Source organism: Tetrao urogallus, assembly GCF_951394365.1.
Source record: "Tetrao urogallus genome assembly, chromosome: 13".
NCBI classification, from domain to species: domain Eukaryota; kingdom Metazoa; phylum Chordata; class Aves; order Galliformes; family Phasianidae; genus Tetrao; species Tetrao urogallus.
Window position 1 is genome coordinate 17,163,617 of NC_136826.1, and position 10,670 is coordinate 17,174,286.

The 10,670-nt window shown below is 56.1% G+C and overlaps 2 protein-coding genes across 2 annotated transcripts; one reads left to right on the forward strand and one right to left on the reverse strand.

The window, feature by feature from the left end:
• Positions 1 to 1,029: 1,029 nt before the first annotated feature.
• RPL36A (ribosomal protein L36a) lies at positions 1,030 to 2,819 on the forward strand (the record flags this gene model as incomplete). Its single annotated transcript, XM_079541847.1, has 4 exons — positions 1,030 to 1,276; positions 1,499 to 1,566; positions 2,352 to 2,474; positions 2,752 to 2,819. 4 exons carry the CDS (start codon positions 1,030 to 1,032, stop codon positions 2,770 to 2,772), a joined length of 459 nt encoding a protein of 152 aa, XP_079397973.1. The 3' UTR covers positions 2,773 to 2,819.
• A 1,094-nt stretch (positions 2,820 to 3,913) lies between these two features.
• On the reverse strand, positions 3,914 to 8,733 carry GLA (galactosidase alpha; the record flags this gene model as incomplete). The annotated part of the gene is made up of 7 exons (XM_079542045.1): positions 3,914 to 4,177; positions 4,378 to 4,575; positions 5,168 to 5,329; positions 6,256 to 6,347; positions 8,018 to 8,195; positions 8,276 to 8,450; positions 8,570 to 8,733. The coding sequence occupies 7 exons, from the start codon at positions 8,731 to 8,733 to the stop codon at positions 3,914 to 3,916; spliced, it is 1,233 nt and encodes a 410-aa protein (XP_079398171.1).
• Positions 8,734 to 10,670: the final 1,937 nt, after the last annotated feature.

The window sequence follows — 10,670 nt, forward strand, 5'->3', positions numbered from 1 at the left end:
TGCCCAGCACCTGGGATACCTCCCCCATCCCCAGCACCGTCCCAGCACTGCTGCCACACGCAGCAGAGGTGTGAGGCCGTGAGCCCTTGTGTTGCCCACGTCACATCACTTTCTGCCACACGTCCCTGGGATGCAGCCCCCACCCTGGGTGCCCCGCACTCACCGAGCCCTTCCGCCTGGCCCAGATGGACAGTGCTGTGCTGTGCTGTGCTGTGCCTGCTGCCCCACGCCTGCCCCGAGCGGCCCAGCACCGCGAGTCGGGGCGGCTGTGGGGACGCAGCGCAGGGACGGCGCTGGGGTCTGCCGTACAGGGAGGAAGAACGGGGCCGGCCAACCCCACCCTTTCAGTTCCCCTTTTCTGAGTTTCTGACTCAAAGCAGCAGCTGCGTTTCCTCCTGGAGTTGGCCGGGGCCACCTCCACACTACTACCTTCACAGTGCCACCAGCAGGCCCGGGTGTGGGGACACGGCAGCGGGGGCACAGGGCAGGACGAGGGGTTGGGGAGAAGGGCTGGATTGTGAGAACCAGGCCCGAGGCTGTGAGCTGGGCTATGGGGTGGGCAGTGGGTGGTGTGTGTGAAGGACAAGAGGGCTTCTCCTGCACCCCGTGTCCCTGCATCCCTGTGTCCCTCTGTATCCCTACTCAGCCCCGTGTCTCTGTGCACCCATATCCCCTACTCCACCCAGCAGAGCCCACGGCCCACAGCCCCCAAGCTCCTCTCTCCCATCCTCCCCCTCCCCTGCATTCCCCGTCCCTCCCGCCAAAAGGGGGCGCTGCGCTCCCAGCTCGCCTTCCTCTCTATGCTCCTCTCGCGTCTCCTTCCGCTTCCGGGTCGCTCCTTCTCTTCGGCTCACCAGCGGCAAGATGGTGAGCGTTAGCGGTGGCGGATTGCGGGTTCGCCTTTATCCGCTTCCATCCGTCTCCGCGGCGGCTCGTTCCGCCCTCCCGAGGCGCTGAGCGATGCGGGGGGCTGCTCGGCCGGAGGTTGGGCCGGGCCTGGGAGGCGGCGGGGGCCGTAAGCGCGGGGCGATGGCGCGGGGCCTGTCCTGGGCGGGGGGAGAGGGGCGGCGGGACGGCCGGGCCGCGCTCGGCAGCAGTCAGCAGCACCGGGACGGGTTGGCGTCTGTGCGGTTTCTGGCTGTACTGATCGGCTTCTCCCTGATCCTCCAGGTGAACGTCCCGAAAACCCGCCGCACCTACTGCAAGAAGTGCGGCAAGCACCAGCCCCATAAAGTCACCCAGTACAAGAAGGGCAAGGACTCTCTCCATGCCCAAGGTGAGGGCGGAGATGCTGTGGGTGGGGGGGCAGGGCCCAGGGGAAGGCAGTCTGCGCCGAGGGGATGCTTTTAGGCTCAGCACACGGCTGTGGTGGGAGCAGGGATTTTATGTGATCAGTTGTGCGGCTGGAGGTCGAGGTCTGCAGGTGGTTGGTAGGAATGCCAGCTGTGCCTGTGGCATATCTGAGCTACTGCCTCAACGTACCCGTTTCTTCCTGCAGGGAAAAGGCGCTACACAAGGAAGCAGAGTGGCTATGGTGGCCAGACGAAGCCTATCTTCCGTAAGAAGGTGAGTGATGCTCCCAGAAGGAGGGCTTGAAACCTTCCACACATCCTGCTGAAGAGAGACACTTTTGCCTCCTCAGTCGTGGTGTGTTCAGACCATACTGTGGCAGCTCCGTGCAGGTGGAGCTGTCTAGGAACATGGTTTCCATCCCAGGCTGCTCCTCGTTCCTCATTAGGTCCCCTCTTTCTTACAGTGGAATGATGCGGCTTGTTTTTGCAGAGAAGCTTCTGTGTGGAGCCTGATGCTTTAAGAGAACACAGTTTTAATGGACATAATGCTTTTAATGAAAGGAACTGTTGAAGCAGCAGTAGGAGTGGTGTGTTTTGTAACATGTGCTGCTGTCTGCCTTCCTCCTCAATTTATGGAGTGCCTGGAACTGTAGTCATATAGCATGTTTTCCTTCTGTGCTCCCACCTACCTTCTGCTAAGGGATGGGTGCTGAAATCTGTGCTGTTACAGCAGGGAAGCAAAACCTGACAGCCATTTGCTGGAGCAACTTTCCTCCTGTGCTACTGACCTCTGCAGGAGACCAACCCTGCTCCAGTAAATCCTTTTGCCAGCGTTCTTTAAAAACACCAGTAGGCAGAGGAGCAGACCCACTCTTCACTGGTCTTTAAGATACCTTTTTGTGTTTAATGGAGCAAGTCAGCTGTGTTTAGTCTCTTATTATGTTTTGAGAACAAGCTGATGAATCTTCTAAGGGTAGAGATAAGCAGCTTTTCCTGAGAGCAGCAATTGATCTGCTTTTGGACACTTTGTTCGCTCATGCACTGCTCCTCACTTCCCAGGCCAAGACCACAAAGAAGATTGTGCTGAGGCTGGAGTGTGTGGAGCCCAACTGCAGGTCTAAGAGGATGCTGGCAATTAAGAGATGCAAGCACTTTGAACTGGGAGGAGACAAGAAGAGAAAGGTATGTGCGTGTACCAAACTGGCTGATGATGGAAAAATCATCTGGGTGGGTATGAGCACAGCTGTGGCTTTGGGGAGAGCACTGCCAGCAGCACAGGCTGAGCACTCCCTAAGTGCTGAGTGAGGCTCTGTATCAAGGGGAGGATTTTCAGCAACATGGCAGCAGCCTGCCTGGAGTGGCTGCAGGAGGGACAGACAGCAGGCTGTGTGCTGCCAGGGTTGGGACAGGGCAAGATTCAGTGGTGAATAAACTCACACTCATCTCTTCCTTCTTATAGGGCCAGGTGATACAGTTCTAAGCTGCATCCTACTCATTTTTGGACCATATTAAAGTATTTGGAAGTGATCTGTTACTTGGTTTTGTGTATTCTGTGCTGCTGGTGGGGTGAGGCTTGCAAGTACACTAACCCAACAGGAAGATGATCTTTGCAAAGGCAGCGTTTCTTCAAAACCTCTTGTAAGCTAGGATCTCCCTCCTTGCTCCAAGAGGTGTGTAATAGATGTAGAGTGCAGGTGCATCAGATCCACTTTACTGAGTGTTGCTTCTGGTAATCATGATGATTTTTATAAGAACAGTGACCTGTTTTCCAAAACGTGATTTAATTTTAGCTACCATGCTAAAACGTACAGGTAGGCCTGCTTAGGAACGCTTCAGTTGGAGTTGTAAACACAAACATTAGGACAAATCAAGGCATCCAAATTGTGCAGTAGCCTGGAAACAAGGGTTAAGCGCCTGTATCCTGCACCAGAAGGACCTTTAAGCTAAAGCAAGCAGTTATTTCTGGAAGGGAGCTCACTAAGGAAGGATTCCCTAGGGACCCCATGAAGGGTGGTGTGGGGAACTGTCATCTAAAGGGGCAGCCATTGATAAGAGGAAGACTTGTGAGACTTGAAAGCCTCAAAGCTCAGCTCGGAGGCATCACACTTGATGGCTTTAAGCAGATGGCTGGAGAGAAATCAGCTGCTAAGAAGCGCTGTGATTTAGACCAGTCCCTGAGCTCAGGAGGAGGTGCCCATTCTGAGGACGGCGTTGAGTTTTTTTCCAGCAGGAACAGCTTTTCACAGTTGTGAACTAAATGTCCTCAAGTGCTCCAGCCTGCCAAAGCATACAGCACAGCAGCTGGGCTGCACTGCCCTTGTGTGCCTGAAATGCTGAAGAGCCGCAGAACGCTGCCTGCACCTCTTGCAGATCTTTGGTCGTGGTGGCAATGAGTTGTTGTTGCCCTGCTGGGGGCCTTGTGACCCCTTGGGAAAGGAGAGTTGGGCGAGATGCCAGAGAACAGGAGAGAAGCAGCACCCCTTTTTCTGCTGCCTCATAGTAATAAGTCACGGGCATTTGTTACAGTAGGCAGAAGGTTCAGCATCCAGAGGCTCTCAAGCAGTGAATGCTCTAGGACAAGAAGTGCAGAGCATGAGGCTTACAGAAAATAATCCCACCTCCTACAGCGGCACTACTTTGAGCAGCACAGTGCCTGTGGGGTTCACTTCTACACTCAGAGAGGAGACCCAGTTGTGAACCCCCCAGTCCCTGCTGGTTGGCAGGATCTGCTGGATGCAGCACGCTGGGTTGCAGGCCAGCCCATTGCCGAGGAAGGAGAGGGAGAAGGTGAAGTTCTGGGGTCCCCCAATTTCCTGCTGGTTTAGGACTGCCACAGCGTAGGCTCTGTCAGACAGGGGCCGTTCCCACAGCTCGAAGTTCTTGTCCTGCCAAGAAGAAAATAAGCCGCAGGCTTGCGTTAGGGAAAGCAGAACTGGGTGTCTTCGTGCCTGCGTGCCTAAGCAGGCTTCAGGAACAAATGTGTTCCCAAACCCTGGGCGCTCTGTCCCAGACCTCCAGCGCCCGCTTTCTGAGGAAGCCTGCAGCCCGTGTTCCAGAGCACAGCCCCAGCCAGGTCCTGCTGTACCTTAGTGATGCGATAGCCCTGCTTGCCCAGCGGATCCTGGTTGATGGCGATCACCTCCTTGTTCTGGAGCAGCCCCTTGGCCTCCGGTTTCATGTGCCGCAGGTCGTTGGACATGAAGAGCGGCGCGGCCATGATCGCCCACATCGCCATCTGAGTCACCGCCTGGTCCCAGCTCAGCCCAAAGTTCCCAATCACCAACTGGGACAGGAAAAGAAAAACGCCTCCTAACGCTGCTTGCCAAGGAGAAACTGGGCCAGCAGGGAAGTGCTGGGAAGCAGCAGGATGCTAAGGGTGGTGCCCTGGTTGGGGACTGGTTGGATGGGCTGAGCTCTAGGAACAACACCAGCTGGCTGCAGATTAGCATGGCAATTCAGCATGAACCAGTGGTGGAAGTAAAGAAGGATCCTTACCTGGCAAAGCAGCATTCAAGAGCCTGCTCCTAGATGCAGCTATTCATTCCTTGCTAGTACCCAGCTTGGCACGGCACCCAAGGTTTTTTTCCCCCTTCTGCTAGGAGTTGCACATCAGAGACTTTCTCCGATTCATATCTGTGTTTGTTAGGGACTGGCACTGGTTGTATAGACTGCAGTACAGCTCAGAGTGTGCTCAGAGTGCTGTTCTGCTGATCTTTTCCATTTAGGGATCCCTCTCATCAAGTGCTTAATCCTAGGACTCCATCAGATCCTTTCCCCCAGTGTTTCTCCTCCCAGTCTCTCCCTCCCCACCCATCTCAGGCTACAGCTAAGGAAACAATTTTCTCCTGCTGCTGGAAAGGTGTTGCTCTACTTGCCATGTCAGGGTCATTCCAGCCCCCTGGCCCAGCTATCTTCACAATGCTGTCCTGATGAAGTGCTGTCCACTCCACGATGCTCTTGATGCTGTTCCAAGAATCATAGACATCATAAAAATTCCTCCAGTGATTGCAATACTGTTTGATCTCCGTGTAATTGGGCTGCCAAAACAATGAGCGTGGTTAGCCAGAGAGCCTGACTGTACAAGATGGAGACTGTACACGAGGCATCAGGGATATTGTGGGAGAGAACTTAGCTGACAGTGGATAGTATTCCATCTGAACGATGCTGGCTCCCTAGGATGCCTTGTACCCACCAGCTCTAGTCTGCCACATTCCAGACAGCACCATCCCAATTGTTTCCCTTGGGAGAACAGCTGCAGCCACCTAGCTCTGTTAGAAAATCTCTACACGTGCTGTTTTACCAAAGGTGGGATGGGACCAGTGGGATTAAACTGTGTCATCCTATTACTGTGACAGTAATTACTATTTCAGTAATCACTGCTGTTTCTCGGGTTTACTCCCTTTGGTGACTAATGCATCTATCTCTCTGGGAGGGAATGACCACATCCTGTCCTGGTGCATGGGGGAAGGCAGCTGTGGGTGGAGAGCAACACGGCACTCACAGACCCTGTCCAGCAAAAAACCCACATGTAAACAGCACAGAGCATTCCTGTTATATAGGCTGCCCTAAAACTCTCATTCCTGTCCCTCGAGGTGGCTGTTAGGCTGAGCAGAGCATCCAGGAGGAATAGCAGCAAGCTGCCTGCTAGCTGCATCTGCACCTCCAACATCTTGATGCTCAGCTCCCTGAAGAGGGAAAGCAGATGGATGCTGCTGGTCTTGAGCAAGCTCCAGCTGGGCTGTGCTTCCAGCAGCCTGTGCTGCAGAATCCTGCTACACTCTTTTCAGCAGAGAAGCAACTTGCCTCAGGTACACCTCAAGGCTGTAGAGGAAAAGTGGTTTTCCTCCGCCTCGCAGTCTTGTTCTCCGTCAGACCGGAGAGCAGCAAATTCCTTGGGAGGCTGCTATGAAGTGCTAATGCCTTTCTGTTCTTCCCACTGTGAGCCCTGAGAAATGCTCCCTACCTGCTGCACGGGCCTCAGGTAGAAAGGCCATTCACAGGAGTACACGATGGGTCTGCCAGTCTTGTTGAGGGCCAGAGACATGTTCCTGTAACCTAAAAGAAGAGAGGTTACCCCATCTCCTTGCTCAAGGAAAGGAACTAAACCAGTGCCACAGGTTCAGGTTTCAGCTTGACTCTTAAAAATCAAGGCTGAACATACTCTCATGACTCAAATAATAAAGGGAGGAGAGAGGAGCTCGTAGTGGCAGCCAGTCTCCTGCCTCCAAGGAGAGGTGAGCTGCTACATGGCTTTGCTATTTGTCCCAGGCAAATAGTCTGAGACTGCTGACCTCTACATCACCCACTACCCTGCTTTCAGCTGGGATAGAGGACATGGATGCAACCCTAGGAACAGGCTGCAGCTTTGCTGTGCGGTGTATTTTCCCTCTAGAATCATAGAATCTTTTGAATGGGAAGGAACCCTTAGAGGTCACTGAGACCAACTCCCTGCACTGAGCAGAGACACCCACAGCTCCATCAGGTGTTCAGAGCCCCGCCCAGCCTGACCTCAAATGTCTCCAAGGACAGAGCACCCACCACCTCTCTGAGCAGCCTAAATACAAGTTGCTATCTTACCGAGCAACTGGGTACAGCACCAGTGGTTAACATTGTGGGAACACGTCCTTATGATGCATTTGTGCCATATGGACTGAGCAGGAATAAAAAAGGCACTAGCTTTGTCCTGTCCTTGTCCTCACACAGCCCTGTTAAGTCCCTTCCAATCAGCAGAGAGGGAAGGGAGCTTTTGCTCTCTCTCCTGGAACTGCTTCAGTACCACTGGGTTGCACCTGGCTTATCCATCTGATCCAGCCAGCTTCCAGCTCAGCTGTTGCCTGCAGTGCTGAGCTGTGCTCCAGGCCCCAACAGCCAGCACACATTGGACCAACTGGAGTGGAGCTGACTGTCACTTGGACAGGTTCTCTCTGCCAGACAGCCAGGAGAGAGTGCAGGATTCCTGCTGCCAAACACTGCGCCAGCAGGGAGAGCCCAGCCAACAGAAAACCAACTTCAGAGCCACATTGTTCTGCCTGCAAATCTGCACCTGGGGCACTGGGGTGTGCAGTGCTTGGAGGGGGTCTGCAGCCAGGAGCTCTGAGCACAGCACTGAGCTCTCTACTGCTGGCCCACCAGCCTGTGCATAACAACTTCGGAAACAGCATTCATAAGGGCACATTTAGAAGTGAAAATCCCAATAGGTTTGTTGTGCCAGAATTCCCTTCTATTTTTTTCCTGCTAACAGCCCTGATAACTGCCCTTCCTACTGCAGATACAAGCTATTCTAGCTCAGAGCTGATCCATTATGGCACAGCTTCAGCAAAGGGATTCAGTGTCAAGCATGCAAAATGCTTTTGCTCTGCAATGAAAGCACTCCAGAAGTGCAAAGCCTTTGTGGTGCTAAGAGCTGATACGGCAGTCCGCAGACAGCCCCCAGAGAACGCAGACAGTACTTCTGTGCTCAGCACGACGCAGTCTCTGGTGGGAGAAAGCCGCTTTCTCAAGCCACGCCTGAAAGCTCCGGGAGTCAGAACAGCCAAAAACCACTTGGGCCAGCAATATGTGCTGCCCTGGAGAGAGAGCAGCCTTGCACTTGGGAACACTGCGTGTAAGCAAATCCCTCAAAATGTGTACAGTCAGGGAAAAGCATCTCCCTGGAGCCCACCCCTTGGCTAGGGATTGCTGACACCCGCAGAACAGCCCCAGCTGTGCCCCACCTGCTCGCATACCTTCTGCCAGCAGCCCCAGCGAGTCGGCGTTACAGCCATCAAACTTCAACAAGTCCACACCCCAGGAGGCAAAGGTCTGTGCGTCCAACTCATAGTACCCATAGCTGCCGGGGAAGCCGGCACACGTCCTGTTCCCCACATCACTGTAGATCCCCAGCTTCAACCCTTTGGAATGGACCTGAGCTCAGCGGGCAGAGGAGAAGCCGTTGAGTCACGAAGTTCCCGCACAACCTCTCCCTCCCCGCTCCCCGCACTCACGTAGTCCGCCAGTGCGCGGATACCGCCGGGGAAGCGCCGGGGATCCGCCCGCAGCCGGCCTCGTTCGTCCCGCGTTGGCGCCATCCAGCAGTCGTCGATGCAAACAAACTCGTAGCCCGCTTCCTTCCAGCCATCCGCGACCATCACGTCGGCCATCTCGGTGAACAGCCGCTCGCTGGGGCCGGGGAGCAACGCGGGGGGGGGACGCTGCAGCTCGGGCCGCAGCCCCGCAACGCAACGCCCCGCTCCCAGCACCGGGACCCCGGCTCCCCCTACCCCATCCCATCCCGGTACCTGACGCAGCTGTCCGGCTCAGCAGCGCAGTCGGTGCCGCAGAGGAAGCGCTCCCAGTGCAGCCAGCCCATGGGCGGCGTCCGCGCCACGCCGTTATCCAACGCCACAACCGCCGCCGCCGCCACAGCGACCACCAAGGCCCAGCGCGCCGCCGCCGCCGCCATGACACCCGCCGGCCTCAGAGTCACGTGACACGGGAGGTCGATCACGTGGCGGGGCGATCACGTGCCCCTGCGCATGTGATTCCGCCGCGGAGCCGCGGCCTGCTCCTCCGCCGCCGTGGGGAGGCGCCGTTCCGGCCCCGTGCCGTATAGGCGCAGTCCGGCCGCGTCGTGCCCACGCGCTGCTTACCATCCCAATGCTTGCAGCCCACCCGGCACCCACAGAGTGCCCCACAGCACCGCGCGCAGGGCGCAGAGCTCAGGGCTCCGTGTACTGGGCTCGGGGCCCGCTCCGAGCTGCGGGTGTCTGGCGGGGAGCCGGGCCCTGTCCTTGCACAGATCGCGGTGTTGCGGTGAGGCCCGCATCCTGCTCGCAGCCAGCCGGAGCTCCGTGCCCTGAGAGACGATCCCCAGCAGGGCCGGCCCGGCGGGCTGTGAGGTGACGATCTCTGCAAGCTCTGTTGTCACGCAGCCCCCGGAGCGGCCTCCTCGCTAGGTGTCCTCCGATCTCCGCTCTGGTGCGCCCAGGGAACAAAAGACCTTCAGAGACCGCGGTCAGATAATGGCACTTTGTTTGGGCGCGGGGTCCTCCCCCTGCCCTGGGGGGCTGCAGGGCACGGCTTCTCTGAGTGGGACAAAACACACCGCAGAACTTCATGGCTTTGTTTTTCTTATGCCAAGCCACAGTCCGGAGCTGGGCTGCTTTCCATATTCCCGGGGCTGCGGGGCACTACAGATCTGACCCTTGCTTGCTGCCAAACCCCAGCACTCCCTTGCTCGTCCCTTCTATTTGGGGACCATCCTTGCAGCTCTGCTGCGCAGGTGTTGCTGTTCCCCAGCCCCATCCCTGAGGGTTGAGGATCACTAAATTCTTTACTATGAGAATGGTGAGGTGCTGGAACAGCTGCTCAGAGAGGTTGTGGATCCCTGTCCCTGGTGGAGTTAAAGGCCAGGATGAGTGGGGCCTGGGGCAGCCTGGTCTACTGTCAGATACAGAGGTTGGTGGCCCTGCCTGTGGCAGGAGGTTGGAGATTCATGATCCTTGAGGTCCATTCTAACTCAGGCTGTTCTGTGATTCTGTGAATAAAAGCACAGAGCAGGGCCTTTACCCCCCAGCACCCATGGGTGTGCAGCAGCAGGAGGCAAGTTGCATGCATCTGCAGCTGCTGGGCTGTAAGTGCTGTGCTGGCAGGCGCTCAGAGAGCCGCCAGTGCTGATTATTCTGATTTTACTTTCCAGGAGTCACATTACCCCAACGTAACTCCATTAGCTTCCATTTACACCGGCAATTAACTCCGCCGCCGCTGCTGGTCCTGTGCCCACTGCTGCTTCCCACAGCAGCTGGGACATGTCCTGAATGTGCAGCATCACACAGGAGAAGGAAAACTGGCTCCATCTGAAATCCGTGGGCTTTGCCAGAGGGTGGCTGCTACCCATGCTGCACCCCTAGCCTGGGCATGGAAACTCGCCGGGACCACAGACTGGAGGGGCTTCCAGCTCCAGTGTGGCTGCTGGGAGCTCTGGTAGGGGCTGGGTGCTGCTGCTGCTGACCCCTAAAAGGTGCCCAGATGTGCTTGTAGGGCTGTGGGGCAGCAGTGCTCCCCTAAGAGTCTTCCACCACGGTGCCTGAGTGAGGACTCCCTCTGCTTGGCTGCAGCCAGAGCATGCCATTACTGCAGGTTGTCTTATGACATGTTGGTTTTTCACAGTTCACTTTCTAAAATTCTTCCTTTTTCCTTTCTTTTTGGGAAGTGCCTGTTCCTACAATCAAGGTGCTTTGGGGCTGCCCCCCCCACTGTTCTCCCCTTTGAAGCCCCCAGGTACCCAGACCTGCTGCTGAGTAAAGGAGAGCAGCGAGGGCAGGAACACAGGAGCGCCGCAGGGTTTTGTTTCTCCCATCAAAAGAACAAACCAAGCACTGAGCTGCAGGTCTCCGCTTT